Source organism: Panthera onca, chromosome B2 (genome assembly GCF_046562875.1).
Source record: "Panthera onca isolate mPanOnc1 chromosome B2, mPanOnc1 haplotype 2, whole genome shotgun sequence".
Taxonomy (NCBI): Eukaryota; Metazoa; Chordata; class Mammalia; order Carnivora; family Felidae; genus Panthera; species Panthera onca.
The window spans coordinates 16,890,126-16,915,846 of record NC_138343.1 but is presented as its reverse complement, the minus strand read 5'-3'; the positions used below and the strand labels follow the sequence as shown (position 1 = coordinate 16,915,846).

Genomic DNA, 25,721 nt, shown 5'->3' with positions numbered 1-25,721 from the left:
ATATTGTGTAATTAGGCTTCTCATGATCAGAGTAGTAGATCGACTCCCATAAATACCCTGTCCCCCCCTGGGGTGTTTTTGGTTGGTTTTGTTCCCCTTATGAGTCGGACAACAGCCCGTATTTTATTCTGTGCTGAGAGGCTGGAGTGGAGGTATTCTACCCCAGTTGGTGACACAGAGATCTAAATGCTTGGAGGATTTCAGTCAGTGGTAACAACGACAGCCCCTTACTGCAAAGGAGAAGCCAGCCCGCCTCTCGGAGCTGAGCACGCAGCCCTTTCTGCAACTTCTGGGGCCCATGCCCCGGCCACGCCACACCCATGTCACATCCTGCCTTTGCACGAGGTGCGCACGCTCCTGTCCCTCCCACAGCTCTTTGGGGCTGCCCTCCGCCCTGCGGTGCTCAGTTCCATTCCGTTCTGTTTCTTACGCTGTCACTTTCGTGTTTCCACGGTCAATTTTCTTCCCCTGGTGTCATCAGATTATCAACTCTTTGAGGGCAAAGATCTCATCTACTTTTTCAGGACGCCTCCCTCCTCTGCTTAATAAGTGCTTTCTGATCGATTTCCTCGATTTGAACATATGTGTTGCAAAGTAGAATTAAGTCCTTCGTGCAGCCTACAGAGCTCCCGATGATCTGGTTGCCTCGCCCACCTTACCTCTAGGCCGTGCTGTCCCTACGTACAGCCTTCGCCCCTCTTCTGCCACCCACAGTGATACATCACACACATGTCCCTCCCCTCCGTCGCCTCCTTCACCTTCTTCTCACCTTACAGGGCTTGGTGTAGATATCGCTGCCTCCGGGGAGCCTTCGCCGCATCCTGAAACCTCCAGTACGTTCCCTTCCCGGCCACAGCTGGACCTCCCGTGCTCCTTCACATCAGAGTCACATCACTGTGCTCACGTGACACTGGCCAAACCTCCCAGGGATAGAAAAGACTCGAGGCTTAGGGCTATTCCCGTTTCATCACCAGCGCCCGACCCACTACTTGCCCTACTCCGGCCACGTGACTGTTTGTGGCATGCATGCACAGATCAGTGGAACGATGGAGTGGGGCAGAAGAGGAAGGGGCCGTCCTCCACCTCTCCTGGCAAGACCACGCAGCGTTCTGGAAGGAGAAGACAGCAGCTGAAGGCCAGGTGCAGCTGACGTGGGCGGCCGCAGAACGGGCTGTGTCCACGGTCGCAGGGCCACATCAATCCCTCTTTGGGCGATCACCTTTATCCTTTGCCACGGCTACAGACGGAACCCCAGGTCCTGAGAGTGGACGTCGTGGGTCACAGGGAAACCCATGAGAAAATGGGACGCCTGGGAACAAGCTCAGGGTGTCAACGTCACGACGACTACCGTGGAGACTCAGCTAAAGGGGTGTCAGCACCCAGGAGCCAGCAGCCCTGCAGGAAGTCAAAACCTATGTAACCAGCAGACGCTGTACTTTGTTCGTCTTGGGGTCTGCTGGCCTTGGCCCTCGGCTCTGGGATTGGGCCAGGTGGAAAGCCCCAGGTTTTGTCCGGTATCTTCTTTGCATCTCCTCCTCTGAATTGGAGTGTGATCCACCCTTCCTCCGTGCTTCTGAGCCTGGCTCCAGATAGCACACATGGAGACTTGTTTTTAAGACATAGACAGATGGGCAGCTCTCTAGAAAGCTGCTCCAAGTTGGAGAGAGGAGACTGTTCTTTTCACGAAAGAGAAAGTTGCAGAAGCATGAGAATCTGCTCTTGCTTTAAGAGCCACGGTGTCTCGGGCCACCATCGCTTCCCCTCAGATAGCACATCGTGATGTCAGTAAAGGACACGATGTGTGGGCAGCTGGTTTCCCTGGGAGATAACAGCGATTCAGGAAAGCACCCTGCACGCACAAGCTCCGGGGCAAAATTCCAAATTCCCCACATGACTGATCCCATGAGGGACCGGTTTCCAAACTCTCTCGCCTTCCTGCCTCCTGCTCTCCCTTGCTGACCCATCAGGGTATTCCTAAAGCGACACGCCAGCTGTTCTTGAAGAGGGGCGCTTGCTGCTCTCTGGTGGCGTTCCCAAACGCAAGTAGTTGGTTGGTTTGGGGTTAGCCTCCAAGGGGGTGAAGAGGGACACGTGTGTTCACCGCAGGGGAGGCGGGGGTCTAACCCGCAGAAGAGAAGGCATCTGGGAGGGGGCCACAGGGGCAGGAGAAAAGAAGAAGTTTGCTTGGGAAACACCCTCATTCGATATCCTTCAACTATCTCACGAGAAACAGTTCCGTTTCAGCACTCCGGGAAACTGGAAAGTATATGGGGCAGGGGCTTCAAACTCAAAGAAACATTAATGAATTTCAGTGCATATTTATTAGCGCCCTGCAGTGCGACCTGGGACTTGGCGAGCTCTAAAGCATAACGGAGTGGAGACTCTTCGGGAAGTGTTGGCCAACAAGAGGTACCGCTGGGGGAAGTGCCTGGAGTTCACGGTGAAAGTCCTTGTTTAACGCAAAGACCCCCTTTCTCTTTTGCGAGGCTCGCTAGGGGCGAATCGGTCTGACCTAAGCGACTCTAGGGTTTCTCTTCCTCAGCAGCATCCCAAACTGTGTCTCCTCTCACAGTGCGTCACTAATCGGTGCTTTGTTCTTTCAGAACAAAAACTCATTTTAATCCCCTTTTATTAAAAGATGATATAGCTCACACTAGTTGTTCAATGATAAACATTTTTTTTTTCCTTGCTGAGAATTCTTTTATTTTTTTATTAAAAAAACATTTGTTTTAACCTGTATTTATTTTTTGAGAGACAGAGTGCAAACGGGGCAGGGGCAGAGAGAGAGGGAGACACAGAATCCGAAGCAGGCTCCAGGCTCCGAGCTGTCAGCACAGAGCCCGACGCGGGGCTCGAACCCATGAACCACGAGATCGTGACCTGAGCGGAAGTCAGACGCTCCACCAAATGAGCCACCCAGGCACTCTGTCGAGAATTTTTTTTTTTTTTTTAAATTGCTCAGTCAGTTGGTCATCTGACTCTTGATTTCGGCTCAGGTCGTGATCCCAAGGGTCATGAGATCAAGCCTCACATCAGGCTTTGTGCTGAGCACAGAGCCTGCTTGGAAAAGTCTCTCTCCCTCTGCCCCTTTCGCTCACTCGCGTGTTCTCTCTCTCTCTTTAAAATAAAAAATTCTGGGGGCACCTGGGTGGCCCAAGCCCCTGGGTGGCCTAAGTTGGACTCAGGTCTTGATCTCACAGTTCATGAGTTCGAGCCCCGCGTCGGGCTCTGTGCTGACAGCTCGGAGCCTGGAGCCTCTTTCAGATTCTGTGTCTCCCTCTCTCTCTGCCCCTCCCCCGCTCGTGCTCTGTCTCTCTCAAAAGTAAATAAACATTAAAAAACATTTTTAAATAAAGAATGTTTTAAAAAGCAAAACAAAAGGGCTGTCTGTAGGTTATCACACTGAAGATGTCCAACAGAATGGTTGAAATCCGAGTTTTGTGCTCAGAAGAGACATCTAGCTAGAGACAGAGACTTGGGAGCCATTAGAGTGTAGCTACAACTTTTTTAAGTAGCAGAAGATGAGATGACCCCCCAAAGAGTGTATGAGTGCAAAGAATAAAGAATCTAGGAATAAACACTATGGAACACTTGCACTACTCATGGTGTGGAACCGAGAGGTCTTTGAGGAGGGTTGCCTGTGTGTTGTAGGATGGTTAGCAGCACCCTCGCCTCCTTCCTAGATGCCGGGAGCACCCACCCTCCCCTAGGTGTCCCCATCAAAACCATCTCCAGATATTGCCAAGTGTCCCCTGGAGAGCAAAATCAATCCCAGTTGAGAATGCCTGATTTGGAAGAGCATCTTGCAGAGGTAGTCGACAAGGAGCAGTTAGAGAGTCTGGAGGTAAGACAAAGGGAAGAGAATTCTTCGATAAATATGGTCAAATGTGTCAAACGCTGAGAAGGTATTAGGGCTTGAGTCCCAACCCCCTTGGTTTCAGAGACAAGAAGGGAACGCAGGAGCTTATTTCTTACGTTCCCCAAATGTTTTGTTCTTTCTTCCAGGTTGACTCCCATGTTCTTTGTTCGGTTCCCTGTCCCCTTGGTTTCAACCTTTTATTCACGGTGTTCTTGGACTTGGACCTTGGAGCCCCTGGGCACTGGGGAAATAGCACGGGGATGTGTCCGTGGTTGCCACGGATGTCTGTTCCACAAATCCCAAGGGTGGGTGGAAATTAGAACACCTTTCTGAGTGCAAGATCTGGGAACTCACATGCAGGACAACTTGGTGACAGTTTGCTTGCCCAGAGTCCCCCCCACGCCACTGGGAACGCAAACCTGGGGCGCTGAGACAGTCTTCCCGTTGCCAAGAAGTTTGCCTCACTTCCTTATCGCGGTTTTCTTAGGAAAAACAAAACAAAATTTCTCAAAAGGTCACAAAATTCCTTCGCACCACTGAATAGTAAAATGTGGCTTTTATGAGTTCCTAGATGTGTTTGGAGAGGCAGACCCAAAACACACAAGCTCTTACTAGGAGAGCTCTCTGGAATAACCCTCTGAAATAATCATGCACTTTTTGGTTTCCAAACTCAGGGAAAAAAAAAAAAAAGCCCACAAAGGTTTTTTGTTTTTGTTTAGCCTTCAAATCTGAATTTTCACTGGTAAAATCTATTCCTAGGAAGGGAAGTGAAATGCTGAACTCTCGCCTGCCTTTATGAGGCTTTTCCAAAAAAAAAAAATTTTTAAGTTTATTTTTCTGTTTTGAGAAAGAGAGAGAGAGAGAAGGTGCATGCACAAGCGTGAGCTGGGGGAGGGGCAGAGAGCGAGGAGAGAGAATCTCAAGCAGGCTTTGCACTCTGCCAGCATGAGGTCCGATGTGGGGCTTGATCTCATGAACTGTCAGATCATGACCTGAGCCAAAATCAGGAATTGGATGCTTAACCAACGGAGCCACCCAGGTGGCCCAAAGCTTTTTTTTTTTTTTTTTTTTAAATTCTGCCCTCAACTTGAGAAGACTCTTGATTACTATTGAGATGTTCAAACATTAGGTTCTGTGGCAGGCCACCAAAGAATTTATTCTGTTTCTATTGAAGTTCTACATTCATAGATTCACTCGGCACCTACATATACTAATGCGCCCCATTACTAGCCTCTTTGCCCATCAATAGAAGCCCTTGGTTGGATATATTATCAACCAAGAAAGGCAGCAATAAAGAAGCTGGGGAATTGGCCTTTTACACATTTTTCACAGAGATAGAAAGAGGCTCTTTGGATTCTCGTTGTTTTTCCTTTGACCACCTTTCTTTCACCTGGTTACCTCCAATGTGGTCATGTCTTTATTCCTGTTCTTAGTTTCAGCCTCTGCCATTTTTCTTCCCTGATTCAATAACTTTTTTGAACTCCCGTGGGCTACGTGAATACTCAGTTACCTAATTCACATCCGAGAATGGTGATAACAGAAGAAAGCGTGAGCCGCAAAGTGTTTCGGCCAGAGAATGGTCCATCTTGGAGCCACAGCCCTGATCGGAAACAGCAGTATCTTTCCTTTCATAAAACATATGGAATTGTTATGTCTCTGTGCATCTCTTTGAACAAAAGTCAATCAGTAGTACGTCATATCTCAGATATAACAACCAAAACTCCCATAGATATTTCAAGCTATCAGTAATCCCTCTAGAATTTTCCTCACTTACACCTTTCTGAACAAAAGAACACCTCACAGTTTCAAAGCATATAGTGTGAGCCACAGACTCTCAATGCAGGGCTGCTAAAGGCTTCCTCTCTGCCTCCAACACCCCCTTAGCCCGAGCACACCCCACCCTGCCCCTAAGGGGGAACTTTGGGGCCAGTCAAGGGCACAGAGAAGCTAAGACAGTAAGAGGTGAAGATTTCACTCATTCTTCCATGAAACAATCTTTATTAAGTGCCTACTTCATGCCAGGCGCTGTGAGAGGTGCTGGGATTAAATGGTAAACAATGTGGTCCCTGCCTTTGTAGATCTTATAGTCGAATCAGCAAGATTTTCTACAAACAAGTAAAAAAAAACCACAGAGATACCAATCATGATATGTGTTATGAAGTAAACAAACAGGAATCTCTGCATTAGGGCCAGGGACGTACGTTTAAGTAGGGTAGACAGCAAAGGCCATCTTGGAGAGGTCATTTTTAAGCTGGGGCCCAAATGATAAGCGCGAGCCATGGAAGAGTAGAAGGAGATCATTTCTGGCAAAGGGGACAGCATGTGCAAAGGTCCTGGTGTAGGAAAGAGTTCTGAGGATTTCAGGCTCAGAGCAGAGGCCAGGTTCATCAGACACGGTAGGCCGCAGAAAGGAATTTAGGTGTCATTCTCGGTGCAACAGAGAGTCACTGAAGAGTGTCAAGAAGGGAACACTCTGTTTCAATCTCTTTTGCTGTTGTGTGAAAAAGGTTAAGAATGGAAGCAAGACCAGTTGGGAGGTAATAGCTATTTTGGATGAGAAGTGCATGTGGACACCAGGGTGTTGGCGGTAGAGCTAGAAGGTGAACAGATTTGCTAAGCATTTTGGAGGTAGAATGGATTCGGTGTGAGTGTGGTGGAAGGCGAGGAGGTGGCAAGGTCAACGCTGGCTTCTGCGTTGAGCAACTGGGAGGGTGGCGGCTCCATTTTCTGAGAGAGAGGGGAGCCCAGGCCAGGTTTGGTGGTGAGTGCCACACTGACCCACCGGTCTCTGCGTCCCACCCACAGGTAGGTCTTGCACGGTCTGGCAACGTGGAGCTCGGTGACCAGAATAGGAAGGAGCAGAACAAGCGTAGACGCTCCTTAGTAAGCTCTTGGGCGCTGTCCCGTTTGGAGAGACTCACCTGCTTCTTTCCCATTGTGGCTTGTCTGCCCAGAAGGAAACTCCTAATTAGCCTACCCTGCCCTCACCCCCCCGCCCCCGCCCCAAAACCCTGGTGAGAATCAGGGATAGGCTCGGGACCGTGAAGTTTTAACTTGAGGTCTGTCTTTGCTTTGGGTGGTAAAGAGAAGGGTGTCCTTCCTTTCATCTTCTCTTAGAGTGGTCGGATTGAAAGGCTGATTGGAAGCCGGAGAGTGGGTCTCAGAAAAGGGACCAAGCAGCAGGCTGCCATCTTGCTTCTGGCCGGGCCTTAAGCAAAAGGGACAAGACGGACCACTCTGACGGACAAGGATGGAAGGGATTAGGGAACTGGGGGTGTGGGGGAGAGCAAGCAGCTCCCGCGTTGGCAACGTCTTCGTCTTGGGGCATTCACAGCTCGTGGAGGCTTGGAGGAGAGCTAGGAGTTTGGTTTCTGGTTAAATCTCTCCTTGGGGCCCAGCCCACATCGCAAACAGGACTTGCATTTCACCCTTCCCCTGGTGGGGTGGCCCAGGCTGTCCCGGAGGCTTGTGCAGAACCCCCACGTTGATGTGAACCGGAAAGTAAATCAAGAAATCCCGAGGACATTAAAAGTCAACACCAAAGCTTTACTTATACACTAGCTAAACAGCACGAGCCACAATATAAAGAAGCACATACTACTTGTGCTTAATTGTGATGCTGCCCGGCATGGAAGGCAGGCAATTTGGTCACCTGAAGGGATCACTTTATGATCAAGAGCCTCTCCTTAATGCCAGAAACCTCTAAAGACCTCCCCTCCAGGGACACCTGCCAGGATTAGAAAGGAGGACACTCCACCAAATGCATCTATAATCACAATTTAATATTATTAAATGGCGGCCTGTGGAATAAGCCTTAGGGAGCTGGGCTCTTGTGCCTGATAAACGGATGAACAAAATGGATTGCTTCATCACTCACTCTCTTTTTCTGCTGGTCCCTTTCACCCGAGTACTTTAGAAACTTTGCGTTTTCCCCTCAAATGTATTTTGATCTTCCCATATTGCCACTCCTGTCCCCGTGTCTGACAACATTAATAACTGGCATCGTTCAATTAGGGGTTAGTTGCATAATTTAGAGGTTTGTGCCTTTAAAAGCAGTAGAAATGCTTGCGGGGTGAGGGTGGGGAGGTAACTCAATGGTGCTCAAAGGCCTGTCCCCCATAAAGCGCACCTGCATTCATGGGTTTGAACCTACCCCATGGGAGTCCTGTGCTCTCTCTTTTCTCTACTCCCTGGAACTGCCTCTGATTATGGATTCAAATTTTCATCAGTGTATTTTTTTTTTTCCTCTTCAGTTTTTCTTCTTCTACTGATGCAGAAGCCATACGCTCCATTTTTATGTCGCCCTTGTAGACATTACAACGTGCTCCTTTAACTCAGTAGGGGCCAATAGAAGTCCTTATCTCTCGCCCCATCCTCCCCATCCCCCACTCCCCCCCCCCCCCCCCCCGCAATCCAAGGCAGCCTTAGAATGCCTTCCTTCCAACCATCCTCTCCCAATTTGCATCCTATTTCCATCCAGCATTTTAATGCATTCTTTTTTTAAATCACCGGAAGTTGAACAAATTGCTTGCCATTTGCTTTGGGGATCGCTGACCTCCCTTCTGACATCATTTTCCTGCTTCCTGAAGTATCCCCGTTAGCCTTTACAGGTGATAAAGTCTGTTTCTGTGTGTCTGAAAATGCCTTCCTCTTGCCCCTGTTTCAGAAGACACTTGCATAGAGTAAATAGGTTGGTGGGGTTTTTTTGTTTTTGTTTTTGTTTCTTTCTTCAATGCTTGAAGCGGTTACTTTACTGTCTCCTGGCGTTGCTAATGAGAAATCAGCTATCAGATTTCTATTTGGGAAACCCATCTTGTTAGTCTGGCTGTTTCTAGGATCTTCCTCACGTCTAACGTGTCCACGGGGTCATACAAGTGGCTACATGTCTGCCCTTCGTCCTGCGTGACAATTTTTGGTTCTTCTGGAATCGGAGAGTTAATTTTTCGAAAATTCTAGGAAATAACCAGTGATCCGCTCTTCAAATATTGCCTATACCTCCCTCTCTTTGTTAGCTCCTCTTTTGGTTATCTGGGGGAATTTCCATAACTTTCTTGTCAGTCAAATATTTTAAAATATTTTTAAAAATACTTTATTAAACGTCTTAGGTGTCTTGTCCTGTTTGTTTCAGGGTACTTATGCCCACTCTGCAGCCAGAAACAGAAGTCACTGGAGACCTTGTTTCCTTTGGATGGATCTTTTCTCATGTGAAGGGTGTGGGCATGATTCAGAAGGAAGCAGGAATTTTATGGCCATGTATCCGCCAGGAGCCCAGCAGGAACACAGAAGCCCGTTGAGAGATTCCAAGGAGGAAGGTCTTGGGGGGATAGGCAACCGTTGGACAAGGTAGGGCAGTAAGAGTCAGGGAAACTTCTGCTCAAAGGGAGGATTTAAGGGAGTTGGCCAAGAGGCCGTGGCAGCCCTCATAAGTCTCTGGGAGCTGCCACCATTGATTTAGCTACTGTAGTATAAAGTGTGTGATTCCTAGATGCTTGTGCAGCAGATGCGGCTAAATTTGTGTCTGTTTTCCCACAAAGCTGTTCTCAACTGCCACTAGAGAATAATGGCTTCTTCTCTCGCACATCTCATGAGGATGCCCCTCGTTGGCTGACTCTTGCCTGGAACCATATGGAGAAAGTGATTCTAGAAGCTGTGTGTGGTCCCAGGCTTCTCCTTGCTACGCATAGAAGGTTGGAGAAGGGAGTCATGGTGATTCTAAGTTGACGACGATTTGGTATGGGTCATTTATGTATCACTGATAGCTTCACGTTGCACATAGATAATTTTCTTTGCTCCTAATAACATCCCTGGGAAGAATAGTAAACACGCCTGTCTTAAGGGACCCAGTACCCAGAGAGGTTTACTAACGTTCCCAGGATCACACAGCAAGACAATGGCAGGAATGGGGCCAAAACTGGGATTTTCTGGCACTTAAAGGCCATTCTTGTCAGGAAATAAAAAAATTAACTTGTAGGAAACATCTGAGTTCAATCATTTGTGCAACTTAGACACAGAGGGAAGAAATTTTGCGTCCTTTCACCCCAACCTGATTTTTGAGGATCAAGCTCCAGCACCCCTTTTCCTAATAATTTACCCCTTTCAACTTTTCAGCCCCAGAAGAAACTTAACAGATGTGAAGACAGAAAATTCTTCACCAGATGGTCCATTTCCTGATGGCCTGCACTTGACGACGTCTTGGATTATTTGCACCTTACTGTACTCTACGAGTCAGCGCCCCCCCCCAAAAAAAACCCCGATTACCATTAAGTCCCATTGTCATTGGGTACACAACTCATATTCCAGGTGTCAAAAAAAATCATTCAACAAATATTTCTTAAGCACCTTTTGTGTCGGGCTCACCGTTTCTGTGATCATCATGATACTTCAATGCTTCTAACTCTGACATTATTAGGTTAGCAAAGTATTTTAAAATATGTCAGTAAAAGCATGCATATTAATTAAAATGTTCCCACATATAAGCCTTAAACTAACCTCCCTAGGCTGATTGGAGACAAAAGACTTTTATTAAATACTGTTTGATAGGTTAAGTATTGTAGTATCTCTGCCAATCACTGCTACAAATGCATAGTGAATAGAAATGAATAAAAGAATATTTATTGCCAAGCACGAAATGGGTAAAAAAGAGAACTATCGCTGTATTATTGTCTATGAGAGTCACACGTCCTAACTAAGACAATCGCAAAAGGTAGAGTTTTCAAGCAGTGGCCCTACCCTTTTGCCCCTTATCTAACATCAGGCTTTCATCCTGTTTTGTTTTGTGTTGGTTTTTTTTTTTTTTTTTGAGAGAGAGAGAGAGAGAGAGAGAGCGAGAGCATGCAAGAGTGGTAGAGGGGGAGAGAGAATCACAAGCAGGTCCACTGCTTGGAATCCAATAGGGGGTTCTTATTCGATCATGACCTGAGTCAGATGCTTAACCCCCTGAGCCACCCAGGCACCCCTAATTCTGGTTTTAAACATTCATCATTAGACAGCTGATTCTCTGAGCAGAGAGATGCAGATTTTTGTGTTAATGGAGGGTCTTTGTAATGGCATCCAGGGCATTTTTAGTTTTCAGTAAACGCTTAAAGACTACAAGTATATCCACAACAAGAAAGGCAGGTACAAATACTCAAACCCCCACAAGTGAGAGAAGACATTCTCTCTCCAATCATACGAAAAGCAGGGTGTCCATAAGTTACAAAAAGTCTTAGACAATTGGCAGAAAGGGAGACTTTAACAATGGGAATAAGTGGACAAATTTCACAGAAACATGAACGAAAGCTTTCAAAAGTCTAAGTTCTACCCAAATGTTGATAACTCTAGCTCCTTATATAAGTATGTGTTTTACAGAGTCACAGGGCTCGGCCCAGCTGTCCACTCCTCACTCCCAGGTTTAATCAAGGCAGACTTTCATGGGTAGGAAATCAGTGGAATAAGAAGCCGCTATGTTTTTTGATACTCTCCGTCATGATAAGTGAGAGGCATTTGTGATAAGTAAGAAAAACAGTCTGATTAAAAGGAAAGTGCATTCAGAGGCGCCTGGATGTCTCAGTCGGTTAAGCGTCCGACTTTGGCTCAGGTCATGATCTCACGGCTGGTGGGTTCGAGTCCCGCATCGGGCTCTGTGCTGACAGCCCAGAGCCTGGTGCCTGCTTTGGACTCTGTGCCTCCCTCTCTCTCTCTATGGCCATCCCCGGCTTGTGCTCTGTCTCTCTCTCTCAAAGATAAATAAACATTCAAAAAGGATTAAAAGAAAAAAAAAAAGGAAAATACATTCAACGAATCATAGTTAGAGCCAGAACTTTCTTTTTTTTTTTTTTCCGAGAGAGAGAGAGTGAGAGAGAGAGAATCCCAAGCAGGCTACACGTTCAGCATGGAGCCCTATGCAGGGCTCAATCCCACCACCTTGGGACCATGACCTGAGCTGAAATCACGAGTCAGACACTCAACTGAGTGAGCCACCCAGGTGCTCCAAGAGCTAGTGCTTTTAACTGTGTAGTTTTCACAATTTTTCAAAATGCGGATTTCCAGTTTTGTGTTTTGTTTGTTTGTTTGTTTTTGTAAATACTAGCTACCCCTTAAGGCCGTCTAAGACTACTCCCTGCTGTTTCCACACCCCCAAGGGGAAGGCCTGGAATCGGGTCTATCATCTGCTCCTTGGTTTTTATTTAGAAAGAAATGATGACAATAACAATAATGACCGAAAGCAATTTTTTTTTTTAAATGCTATCCCTCCAGAACGCCTTATTTCTAATTCTGATTACTCACAGAGGAAGAGACTTGAAGGTAAGCAGTGGCTCCTAACTGCAGGACCAGAGACCTTTCAGGGACTCGGCGAGCCTCCCAGCGCTAGGATCTGTGTTGGGACACCGTGGCGTAGGGAAATCGAGTACGAAACGATCCATGTAGCATCTCTGGTAATTGTAGACGTTCCTGGTCATGACTGCAAATGGTCCCCCCAAAGCTGCTTTCTGGCAGCCTCCAAGCCTGCATGCATTTGGATGCATGGGCCCCATTACAGCTTCAAATTTGGAAGGGCCATTAGGTCCACTGTGCGCTGAGCAGAATACAAAAAAGCCCACGGCCCCAGAAAAGGGAAAGAAAGCCCGCCAAGTTACCAGGTCTTCCCCTCCCCAGTCTTCCCCCTCTATGCAAAGTCACCCCCAGTGTCTCAAGCTAAGTCTCAGGGGAGTAATCTTGGCTCCTTTCTTTTGCCTTACGCTTCAAGCCATCAGCAAGTTTGTTAATTCTACCACCCGAACACTCCCGACGTCCCTCCGTCTCTGCTCATCTCCACACCTGGCTCGCGGGCCCCGGCACCACGACCCACACCTGGATGCCTGCAAAGCCGTCCTCAGTGGTCCTGTCACCTGCACAGTGTTCTGTAGATGGCAGCCGGGGTGGGCCTCTCCTGACACAGAGCGGATCGTGTCACCCCCCCGGGGAATGATTCCGCAGAGCCTTCCCATGGCAAGAAAAACAGGATGCACAGTCCTCAGCCTGGTGTCCACGGGGCTTCATGCTCTGGCCCCGACAACCCCACCAGCTGCTCTCCGACCTGGTCGGCACCTCTCCCTTGCTCTCCCTTCCTCTGTGCCCTGAGCTCCTTCCCGCCCTGGGGGCTTCATGTGCGCTTACCTCTGCCTGAACTCCTTTTTTTGCCCCCTGCTCCCTCCCGGCTACCCACCACTCATCCTCACAGAGGCCTTTTTTCTGACCCACAAACCCACATTGTGCTGTGGGTCTTTCTCATAGAATACGTAAAGTTTGTCCTTATCCATTACTTTAGGAGACTGTTTAATATCTGTCCCTTCTCTAGACTATACACTCCACGAAGACGGGGGCTAGGTCTGTATCATATGTCATCTGGCCCCATACACACAGCACACGGCAGACACGATCTGGACGCCCAACAAAGGCGCAAAAATGTCCTGCTCTTGGGGCGCCTAAGTGTCCGACTTTGGCTCGGGTCGTGAACTCGCTTTCGTGGGTTCAAGCCCCGCGTCGGGCTCTATGCTGACAGCTCAGAACCTGGAACCCGCTTCAGAGTCTGTGTCTCCCTCTCTCTCTGCTCCTCCCCTGCTCGTGCTCTGTCTCTGTCTCAAAAATAAATAAAGATTAAAAAATAAATTTAAAAAAAAATGCTCTGCTCTAATTTGGCTCCTTAATTCATCCCTCCCTCAAAAGCACGGGACTAGGACAAGGATTTTATCTATAAAAACAAACAAGGGGGGGCGCCTGGGTGGCTCAGTGGGTTAAGTGTCCGACTTCGGCTCAGGTCATGATCTCACAGTTTGTGAGTTCGAGCCCCGCGTGGGGCTCTGTGCTGATGGCTCAGAGCCTGGAGCCTGCTTGGGATTCTGTGTCTCCCTCTCTTTCTGCCCCTCTATCGCTCATACTCTGTGTCTCACTCTTTCTCTCCAAAAATGAATGTTAAAAAAAATTTTTTTAAACAAACCAAAGGGCTGCAAGTATACGCCCTGCGCACGTGCAGAATCACTGAGCATCAAAGCAGGATCCCCACTTTGAGCAAAGCTTTTACTCCCACTCCCGGAGCCCAGTGGCCCCCCCAGGCCTCCTGGCTCAGCGTGCAGGACCTCCCTGGAGAAAGAGCTCTCTCTTGCCCCCATGTACTCACTTCGGTGAAACCTTCGAGAAAATGGATGAATCTCATGAGTACCTGCAGATGAGACAGGGGGCAGCTCGTAAGAAAGTACGATCGCTGCTAGGGCACCAGAGTGGGCGAGATTTAGGACCGAGCCGGCAAAGCAAGCGCCCGTGTACACGAATGTGCCCATTAGATCGTGAGAGGGAGAGGAAGGGCAGGGCGGAGAATTCAAAACTCAAGACAGAGAAGCATCTCCGAGCCAGGAATCCATGCCACGGGTGTGCGGCGTGTGGGTAAGTGGAGACACCATCCAGGAGAGCAGACAGTGTCCTGCAGAAATGTTCTCCTGCTTGGTAACGCAAGCACCTGGAGGTGAGAGCGAGGTGGTGGACTCAGACAAGCTCGAAATTTCCAGCGGGGCACAGGTGACTGCTCCACAGGCAGAGAGGATGCAGAGACCAGGGAAGGGGGCTGGGGGCTGGGGGCTGGTTGAAAGTCCCGCAGCGGCTCCCTGCTCCAGGAGAGGACCTGGCTCCACGGCTGTCTGAGTGGCTTCCAGTGGGTTTCCCAAGCAGCCACAGGCATGGGGGGACTTTGTGCTGCCTCTGTAATCAGGCGGGTGACGTTCATTGTAATCTGGCGGAGGAGAAGGCTCTCCCACCCGCCCACCCTGCTGCTCTTGGGCATTTTCACTTCTGTTCTGAGATCACGGGATGTTAGTAAGCTCTTTCCTACCCACTTAGCTTTTTTTTTTTTTTTCTTTCTCTTGGTATTTCAGAGGGGTTTAGGACCTCCCGTTATGAGTTTCTCCGTCCCGGTTATTCTTCAACACAAAGTCATTCTTCTTGTTGGTAGTGTTACACACAGTTGCCATGGAAGTAGGGATTAATTACATCACATGGGAGGGCAGACTCAGCAGCACAGCCTCAAGGGCACCAAATGATTTTAATTATTCAAATTCCTAGTAACTACTTAGAAGACACGTATATCGTTTGGATATTAAAAAAATAAAATAAAAGTCTTGGACCTTCATTTTGAAACTGGGATGTATTTTCTAATGGGTATTCTGTTTAGAAATACGAAGAAATACTAGATCGTGGAATCGTAAAAGAGAGCCACTCTTCAGCACACCTGGGAAGTTCTCCAAAGTGGGATTTAAAAAAAGAAAAATAAAGATAAACTTTCACCACTCGGGTCCCTCCCTGCTCTCAGGAGATGAAGAAAGCATGGGGCGCCTGGGTGGCTCAGTCGATTCAGCATCTGACTTCAGCTCAGGTCATGATCTCGTAGTTTGTGAGTTTAAGCCCTGCATGGGGCTCTGTGCTGACAGCTCAGAGCCTGGAACCTGCTTTGGATTCTGTGGCTCCCTCCCTCTTGGCCCCTCCCCCACTCACACTCTGTCTGTCTCTCTCAAAAGTAAATGAACATCAAAGAAAAGCAGGCACTGTGATCGCTTGGTTGTAGTTATATAAAACTGTGAGTGGATTGGTACTCCTTTGGCAGCTCATTATCAAAATCTGCTGTTCACCTTAAGACTTCCTGAGGGGCAAGATGGCTTTATTGTCCTTACTCAGTGACTTCTGCTCCCTAATCCCAGCTTAGCTTCTGATTTCACTGCTGAGCCTTAAGCATTCACTCAACCTGTTTCCCAGGTGAATGTCTGTTGGAGAGTCTAACCCGCCTTAGATTAGGAAAGGAATAGTGTGAATAAAGTAATAGCTAGAAATGGTTTTAAACAAGAGGACAACCCATAAATAACACTGTAGTGATTAAACCTGGAAAAAATATCCAAGGAAATATCAGGATGTGGCCATTGACCATATTTTCATTCTTGGTTCAGGAGCTTTGGAACAATGCTCTGGAAAAGGATCTCTTCAGTGGCACACCATCCATTCAAGGACTTAACTAGTGTATCCCTACCCTCCCTAAAGTCCCAGGATGAATCATGTCCCAAGACCATTTTCTGATCTTTTTGGGCAGTCATATTTTCGTTCTGACGTGAACCTAGTCCAGAATAGAAAATCACCAGAGAAGATTTTAGAATGTAATGGTACAACAGATTTGAAGAAGGGGGAAGAGGCCACGAACCAAGGAATGTAAGCAGATTATAGGTGGAAAGGGCAAGGAAACCGATTCTCCTGTGGAGTCTCCAGAAGGAATGCAGCTGCACTGATGTCTTGACCTCACCCCACAAGACGCATTTTGATCTTCTGACCTCCAGAACTCTAAGCTGACAGATTTATGTTGTCTTAAATCATTAAGTTTCCATTACTTTGTTAAGTAGCAACAGGAAACTAATGCATGTAGCATTACCAAGGCTCTACCTCCCCTTATCACTCCATCAAACTGCTCTTGTGCAAGTCACTGGAGAGTTTAGTATTGCCAAAGCCAATGGAAGATTCTAAGTCAGGTCATCTTACAGTGTCATCATACTTGACCTCTCGGAAGCTTCTGACATGCAATACTTCCTCTTTCTTGAAACATTTGTGTACTTGACTTCTGGGAGACCTAAAGGCATTGGGTTTCCTCCTAACTCATGGGCAGCCCCTTCACAATCTCCTTCGTAAAACTCTGCTTTTCCTCCCAGGCACAGGAAATGGAATGTTCTAAGGCTTAGTCCTGGAGTATCTTCAGGAGCTGTACTTACCCCTTAGGTGATCTTAATTAACTTTAAAAAGAATCATCATGATGTAGACAACCAAATTTATAGCACCAGTCCTAAAATCTCCCCAATGCTCAAATGGCAACCTGCTGTTCTGCACCTCGATTTTGCCATCTAACAGGCATCTCAAACATGTCCAAACGGAACATGTCCTCCTCAACCCTTGCACTGTCCCTAGGATCTCCATCCATACCCTTTCCCCATGCCTTAGCTTAAAAACCTTATCTCTCTTGGTGCATCTGGTGGCTCAGTCAGTTAAGCGTCTGACTCTTGATTTCAGCTCAGGTCATGATCTCGTGTTTGTGAGATCGAGCCCCAAGTACTTGCTTTACTGTCTGCCTGAGCCCTTTTGCCAAAATTTCCTGTGGCCGCCTTCCTCACTTTATCCAAATTTCTCTGAAAATGTCAGCTCACCACAGAGGCATCCCTGACCACTCTGATTGGCCTACACCCTATAAACCTACTAGTTTTATACACTCACACACACACACACACACACACACACACACTCCTTTGTCCCCTCACCCTGCTTTACTTTTCATTTTAATACTTTCGCTCCTTGACATCATTCACTATTTATTCATTTATTGCTTCTCTCCCCCACTAAGATTATATATATTCTCCACAAGGACAGATTTCTTTGGTTTGTTTGTTTTTACATCTTTAGTGCCTAGAAGAGGGCCTGGTACATAGAAGCTACTCTATAAATGCTTGTTAGCACTGCCTCGTGTTAAAGTTAAAGGTCTTGCTTATTATTATATACATTAGCTAGAAAAAAATATATAAGGTTATATATTATATAAAAATATGTAGATATAATATAAAGGAGGCTCCCTATAGTGAGATAACATTTGATAAAAATGGTGTCCATCAAGGTAGGGTTTACAAAGGTATTTTTGAGGGGAGTTTATTTCCAGCTATCTCACTGTAGGAGAGCTGCATGGCTTCCAGTGACTTTGGACTGTGATTCAAATATCCTCCAACAGATCTCATTTACCACCCTAAGAGTGACATGGGCTGGGGCACTCTACCAACAGGACATACTTTGGCTGATGTCTTACATCATGGGGACACAGAGGTGGATGGGAGGTGGAGTATCCCATGGGAACTTGACCAGGTCCCTCTTTCCTTTCAGATGTGGACGTTCTGGTTAATAATACTGGGGTGGGGGTTGTTTTTGTATTTTTTTACTGTCACAAATATCCTCCCAAAGATGCTACAAAACACAGCCTCTGCATTTAGTAAGTTAAAAGGCTGAGTGGGAATATATATGTGTATGGTATACATATATATATAATATCTATAGTTTAAGCTTTTTGCAGTTAGGACACATATCTCACATTTCACCCCATAAAGATGAAAACAGATCTAAGTATTTCATAATGGCTTTTTTTTTTTTTTAAATGAATAATCCTTGGGGAACCTGGGTGGCTCAGTTGGTTAAGCAACTTTGGCTCAGGTCATGGTCTCATGGTGTGTGAGTTCGAGCCCCGCGTCGGGCTCTGTGCTGACAGCTCAGAGCCTGGAGCCTGCTTCGGATTCTGTGTCTCCCTCCCTCTCTCGGCCCTTCCCCTGCTTATACTCTGTCTCTCTCTCAAAAATAAATAAATGTTCAAACATTTAAATGAAAAAAATTAATGCATAATTCTTGATTCTGTCTTTTCGATTTGAACTGAGCATCAAAATCATCTAGGGGTCCTCTTTCCAGGCATATGCTCAGTTATGCCAGGAAAGGTTAACCTGAGTCCCATAAATGGAATTTATAGACTCAGAGACTTCCCAATTCACAAAAAGGTCTATTCCCTAAAGGCTGAAAACCACTGACCTATCCATAGATATCTAGATTGTGGGTCTCCTCTGCTCAGAGGCAGGGCTGGGATGAGGAATCAGGAAGGTATGGAGGATGGGTTGGTAATTTTTGACAACAAAGTGTGGCTATTTGGTACTGATAGGTCCACAGTTGACCTTCAGAACTCACCTACTCGGCAGCCCAACTATTTCACACCAGGTTTATGGGTGGGAGAGAAAAATCTGAGATTGGGTATGAATTTGTGGGAGACAGCATCTTGCATGCTATGAGGGAGGAAGAAACTGGAAGGTTTAGATTTTCACTGTCACGACATTTTGACTCCCCAGCACATCCCCAGAGAGGGCCCACTGGCCTTCTAGACATGAACCATGTGTCGGTCACAGCCAGACCAGGACACAGGGGGCACAGAAGCCCTCCTGTCTACATCATTCATTTGGTAATAATGACTTACTTCTGTATGACGCCTCATATGTCAATGTCTTACGTTCGTATTAAGTGTTATTTTATTATTTCACCTCTGTGTGTATATACTAGCCTCAATCAGATTTAAGGGTGCTTGAAATCAAAACCCTTGTCAAACATTGATCATGATGCTCCACACATAGTTGGTACTTAATTATTTTTTTCAAATGAATAAATGGCAAGGCACTTAATAACTAAGAAGCCGTATCCGGCACCTGCTCCAATTTAAACAGCCAAGGTAAGGCCTGTCTCTTAAGAGCAGATGATTTTGAAACCTCTGTTAACACGAAAGAAAGCTTTTCAGTTCTAAAATTCTGTGACCATGGATTGAGAGTTTTCTATGACCATCACATATCTATGCCATCCTTTATATTTCATAAAAGTGCTTGCAATAACGCGTTCTCAATAACTAGGTACTATTTTCAAATGTAGAGGGGCTCTGAGGGGGGTTCTCTGATCTATTTCAACTCTCCTTAGGGGCAACCTGAACAATTTAGGTTGGTTTCCAGAGAAATAAGTTCCCTAGCTCTCTTCAGGTTAGGATCTGATGGTTTCCTCAGTTACTGAGTCGTCTTCCTGCTATTTAAATCTGGCTGCTCTGGTTCTATCGTCAAGAGTCATTTAGATAAGACCCAGGGAGGTAGTGTTTTCCCCGGTGAAACCTGGAGGAATACTTTGCTGATCTTCCCTTTCTTTCATGAAGACTGGAGAACCACTCAGCAGTGAGTCAGGTTGATCTACTCGAGTTCCTAGGGCACCAGCGAATGGCAGCCTGGCAATGGTGAATGCAAATATCTCATGTTACTATTTGGTTTGACTAAAAAACAAGGGTACGAAAATGTCCGTGAGAGATGACAGTCAACTCTGAATGACTCTTCTTCAATGATACGCCGCCAAGGAGCTAGAAGGGTCAGGCTGGTAGGGTTCCAAAGACCTGATGAATCATGAAGGTTTTATAACCACACTGTGTCAAAGGAGAGAGTGGTATTTCTTAATATGACAAATACTACTCATAAAGCCCAGGGCAACATCACAAATGGCAACAGGGGAAATATTTCAGGGCTAAGGTTAGAATCACAAACATGAGGACTGTTGTGAAATGAGAGAATCTTTAAGGAAAGCTTGTGACTGGCTATGGACAACAATAATCCTTATCTTGTGGAAGAGAAAAGGGGGCGATTCCCTTCAGAACAGGGCCGGCCCCATATGGAGACGACTGGTACCAAATGTCTAGCCTAACCGCTCATTATCACCCTGGCTGCCACTGTGGTGGTTTCCAGGTATTCGCTCCTCTGGATTGTCATGGAAGAACACTGTTAGAACTTAGAAAGAGTCGACAAGTTGACCCAGTGATAGCCATTTTCATATTCATTCATACTGGTATTTAAGAAATTAGTAGAGAGCATTCCTCAAGGCAATAGACTAGGAGAATTTAATAATTAGGACAGAAACTAGAGACGGTAAGGGACACACTCTGGGAAAGAGGGATGAGATGCAGTCCTGAAGACACTGGATTTGGAGCAGAACAAAAGGAAGCATGACACTTTGAAGGTGACCACATCAGGGACACCCACTGTTGGTTCTGCGATGCCGACATTTTTCCATCAAGGCTCTGTTGGGAGTTTCTCCAATGAAATGAACAGAAACACAGGAGAGTCTGTGTCTGACCCAAGACAGCTTGCCTCCCCCTCTCCTCTCTTTGTCACCTGTGTCACTCCTGTGTTGACTCTAGTCCTTTCTCTCTAAGGGATTCAAGTTACTTAATTGACCAGAGGCCACATAGAAGGGTCAACAGAAACCCCTAGATTGTGAAAGCACAAAAATATCTTAAGACCTCTGTTGTACAATATCTGCCTTGCTAATTAGTTTGTGGATATGATGCACATTATCCAACTATCTGCTTCCAAAATTATCAAAAATCCATATGGCTGCTTAGCAAGGTCACAAATGCCAGGCATCACCATTGCAACTATTTGGAAGAAGTCCAACTTGACTTCTATGTGGAAAATGGAACCTGCAAGAGGTAGGGAAGCCTGTAATGGTTGTAGGAAAACTCCTACATGAACTCACAAAGCCAGGAAAAAGGTGTTTGACATATGTGTTTGGCTCCAAATAAGAGATATTTCCTAGACTCTGTCTTTATATTTTAATAACATCTAGCTCAGTCACTTGTCCCCAATCACTTCATTTTCTTAAGTCATATTTTGGCTTATGAGCATACAGATGGGGATTCTGGACTTTTTTTTTTTTTTTAAGTGAGAATTCTCACTTTGCTATGTTAATCAAGCTGAGTGACATCTTTTTGATTGCCTGGTGAATTATGAAACCCGATCGAGCCACAAATTTTGCACTTATTGTACTAAAAAGCAACAGTGAATTAGCCTTGGATTTAAATCCACCTGTCCCATTTTTGAGCTTGGTAGCCCCACACAAATCACTTAACCTCTCTGAGTTTTTTTTGTTTTTTTTTTTGTGCAAAAAATCAGGATTACAGTTGTCATCTGAAGAAGGTTGTGTGAATTAAATGAACTCATATTTGAGGAACAAGCTTAGCACAGTGTATCGTGCCATTAAAAAGCAGAAATATTCCCTACATGGGTATCTGAGATTAATGCTAATGGGAAATTGGGAAGGTGAGGAGTGGTCTAACCAAAAGAAGGTGGTGGAGGGATTCCCGAGAGGTGGGACTCATTTAATATATAGTTTTTGTCCCGAACTCTAAGTTAGATCAGAACTTGCGTATCTTTGTCAATTAATCATCAGTATCTCACTGAGTACATAGTAAAAGTGAAAGACTATATTTTTCCAAGGGTAGGGCACACAGAGGGGCAGAGTTAATGGAATGAGTTGCTTTTCCAAATTAGTAATCATCTGAGCTTTAAGACAATGTAAGGATTGGGAGCAGAAGAAAGTTTGTGAGCTTGAAGAGCTTTCATGTGATGTTGCCTCCTTCGTAAATATTGAGAGCTGAGCTAGGACTTTGAATGATTAGCGCATGCATGCAATGCCAATGACTCAGACCTCCCCTTTCATCCAAGACCTAAACAGCCGTGTGCCAGGACCACTTGTCCAGCTCACTGTTACTGGCGTTCAGATACCAGTGACCTGAATATCTCAGAACAGGTTCTGTTTACTATCCAGCCCCTCAAAAATAAACATGCGAATAAAAAACGAAATGGGAATATATCCACAGAAATGTGTTAATGATAATTCCAGTTGCCATGTATAGCCCTATCGAGTATTAGCTAAAAAGCTAAGCTGTGTGAGCTGCTCCTTGGATGCTGGGGTGGATTTTTTTTTAAAGGTTGCTTGACTTCTTTCCTAGATCAGGTTTTCATTACATGCCATTTGCGGAAGTCACCTCTCTTTCAGGACTGCAGCCGCCAAGAGGTTGCCTGTCCTTATGGTTGGGTGTCTTTTCAACGACTTCAGAAGTAACTTGGCAAAAAGGGTTGCCTCGACATCCCCTCTGCTCACAGTGGCTCCAATTACAGCAGCCATGTTTGTTCATTTTGTATCCTTACTGTGCTCTTGAAATAAATAGTGATGGGATGGAGAGTGAGAAGTGAACAGGATGCTGGGGGCTGAGAAGTTTGGAAACATAAATAAGGCACTGTGGAGTTCTTAGTACAGAGGCTGTTGCCTTTCCAAAGTCACTGAATTTCCCCCTCACTCACCATTGCATGATTCAACCATTCTGGAAAGATACCATCTAGGGCCTTCGGGTAAACGAGCTCTCGATCGTAGAGAAAGAGGATCCAGAATGACAAAAATACAAACTGGAAAATAGAACACAAAAATAGCATCATTAAATTTTTTTGTCAGTTGGAGCTTTCTAAGTTAACCAAGGAAACATGGCGAAATAAGAATAGACACCAGTTTTAAAGATATCCTCCAGGCACATTATAGAAATGTAAAATGAAGACAAAATTCCTCACTGTTGAATTGCTAGGTCCACTCTGGGGATTCCAGAGAGTTCGGGATTAATTATTTGTCATCGTAGCAGACAGGGTAGATATAGATAAACAGGATTCACCGACTCTTAAGTCATTTTATTTTATTTTCATTTTTTTTTTTTTTTTTAATTTTTTTAATGTTTATTTATATTTGAGAGACCGAGAGAGACAGAGCGTGAGCGGGGAGGGGCCGAGAGAGAGGGAGACGCAGAATCCGAAGCAGGCTCCAGGCTCTGAGCTGTCAGCACAGAGCCCGGCCCGGGGTTCAAACTCACGATCTGTGAGATCATGACCTGAGCCAAAGTCAGACTCCCAACTGACTGAGCCACCCAGGTGCCCCAAGTCATTTTATTTTAACCAATGACCTCTCTTGTCTAAGCTTTCATCAGAAATACTGAGAGCAGCCACGCGGGGTGGTTTGAGTCTTACACTTTCCTTGCCCATCTAAGTTTGAAGGCTCAATGCTAGAGAATTCAGGACAAGGATAGGTGGAAAGAGGCAGCCATTTCTAAGCAAGATTCTGCTGGGCGGCCGACGGGCTTGATCCCAGTTCATTCCCATTCTGCCAGATGAATGGAAACAGGAGCCACGTCATCGAAACGTGGACCGTATCAGCAGATACGCTCACTGTCACTGGCATATGTTGTACTTCTTTCCAGGGTCCATTCATTCAACAAAATGAATGAGGCTCTCACTGTGCACCCCACACGAGATATTTTGGACAGACTGTCTCGCTCTCTCCCCAATTGTCTTTTCCACGTACCAACTCTGAAGTTCTCATACCCTTTTTTTTTTTTTTTTTTATGGTTTCCACTTGCAGAAGTAACATATGCTCATTGTAGCAAGTGAAACAAGATGTATAAAAGGGAAAATGAGTCATCTGTCTCCCCAGCACCCTGCATTCCCGGTACTCCCATGGAGCCAAGGTTATCTTAGCTGTCGTTTGATGAAGAAAGATCCTTCAAACCTTTCCCCATTAGACATCAACAAGGATCTTGGATAGGACGTTCACCAAGATAAGAAGGCAGTGTTAACTCCAGTCCGTAATGAGCCCTGTTTCCGGATGCCACTGGGCAACACGGTACAGTCCTCAGGCAAGACATTCATGCAAACGCAGTTGCTCTGGTTTGCAATAATGGGGGCCTGAACAGCCTTGCTGCCCCGGGGGATGTGTTGTTCCTGCGAATCTACCTGGGTATTATATTACTAACACACCTTCGTCACTTACTGTGGATATTGGAAAAGCCAGCGTGGTAAAAAGCAGGTCTCTGAAGGCGGTCACGAACTTAAGGTCTCTTTCCCCTTTAATTCTTTTCAGCACATCTTCCATGCAGGCGACCCCGTAGAAAATGGCCTGCAAGAGCTAAATTCATTACAACAAATGAGGGCATTTTCATTTGCTTTAATTAATACATTCTTCACCAACGTAAAGCTCCGTCCCTCTGGGAGCAATGTTGATTTGAGGAGGTGGGGGGCGGGGGGGCTGTTGGCTGTTTTGGTTGAGAGCCAATTCAAGGGCTGGTCTTCCAGCTCAGTGGGCCCTGACCTTGCTTGCTAAAACTGATTGAGTAAAGTCGTTTAGGGGATAATAATGTGTACAGTATTTAGTGTAATGGACTTGAGCTAAAATGGAAACAAAATAGTCAGCTTAAAAGGAGAATGTAATGAGATAGATACCTTAGCTGCACAGAGGTGGGCAAAACCAAATAAACAACACGAGGGCAAAGAGCCAGACACAATGGTGGGCATATTCTGGCCTCTTCCAGAAGGAACCAAAAAATGTTTAAATGCCTAGCGCTACAATCGCATTAAAGAAGCCAGAATCAGGGTCAAGAGCACCACAAGGCAGCTCTGTGCTCTTATGAGGGAGAAGCACAAAATGGCATCTTGCTTATCTGAGGGAGAAGTTGATGTCCTTCTCTGATTGCAAGGGGGTGCGCGAAGGCCTTACAAAGAAAATCTGGCTAAGGCAGTGACTTAAATCCACAGGGATAGAGCAACCCAGGGGCTCTGCTGTGTCACTAAATACCACGAGGTCCCTGAGCCCAGATATAAGAGAAGGACGGCCTTCTTCGGAGAAGTAAAACCAAATCAGGGGCAAACTTTGCCCATTCTTACCGTTTCGTACAAACCCATGGCTCCTGATTTAAGACCTCATGGGTCACACTACAGAGCTGGGGTTGGTTTTGAGTTGTGCTTGCATTAGAACCCATCCTACTCCTTAAAAGCTCTGGGTTGGTACAAAAGGGGCCATCTGGACTCCTCTCTGAGAGTATGAGTCAGGCAAGTTCTGGACCCCAGGGCATTGTACTCAGGAGGGATCAATCAGCTGTCAGGGAATGACCTCTGAGGTCTGAACTCGAGGAGAGTTCTAGCAGAGTTGGCCTCCTACCAATCTTCAGCGTGAAGAAGCAGGTGGGAGAGGATACAGAGGTGAATTGGGCCAGCAATATGCATAGCTGGGTCCGCAGACCAGCAGCACTGGTGTTACCCAAAACTCATGAGAAATGCAGACCTCAGCCCCACCCCAGACTACGCAGTCAGAATCTCTGGGAGTGAGGTCCAGGAACTCGTTAGCAAACTCTCCAGGAAGTTCTGGAGACACTCACTGGGTTAGATATAAATTTATCACTTACAAATCCTACTGACTCCTCAAAGCTAATAGACGACTTTCACTGATGTTATGTGCCTGGCACTGATCTAGGCTTTTAATTTCTCGTAACAACCTTATGAGGTAAGTCCTATTATTATGCTCTCTCCCGACCCATTTTACAGATGAGGAAACTGAGGCATAGAGGCATGAACACACTTGCCTAAAGTCTCGTGGTAGATACATGGGGATTTGAAACCCAGAGTCCGGTTCTTGA

The 25,721-nt window shown here is 46.1% G+C and overlaps 1 protein-coding gene across 3 annotated transcripts in view; it reads right to left on the bottom strand.

Moving 5' to 3' along the window:
- The window catches only part of ADTRP (androgen dependent TFPI regulating protein), an 82,026-nt gene that overhangs the window by 47,080 nt on the left and 9,225 nt on the right, over positions 1-25,721 (bottom strand). For all 3 annotated transcript variants that reach the window (XM_078446640.2, XM_078446641.2, XM_060614796.3), the window contains exons 2-3: positions 24,083-24,217; positions 22,576-22,677 (exon numbers count right to left, since the gene is read on the bottom strand). In XM_078446640.2, the coding sequence (XP_078302766.1) occupies positions 22,576-22,677; positions 24,083-24,217 (237 nt within the window). The remainder of the gene's footprint in view (positions 1-22,575; positions 22,678-24,082; positions 24,218-25,721) is intronic.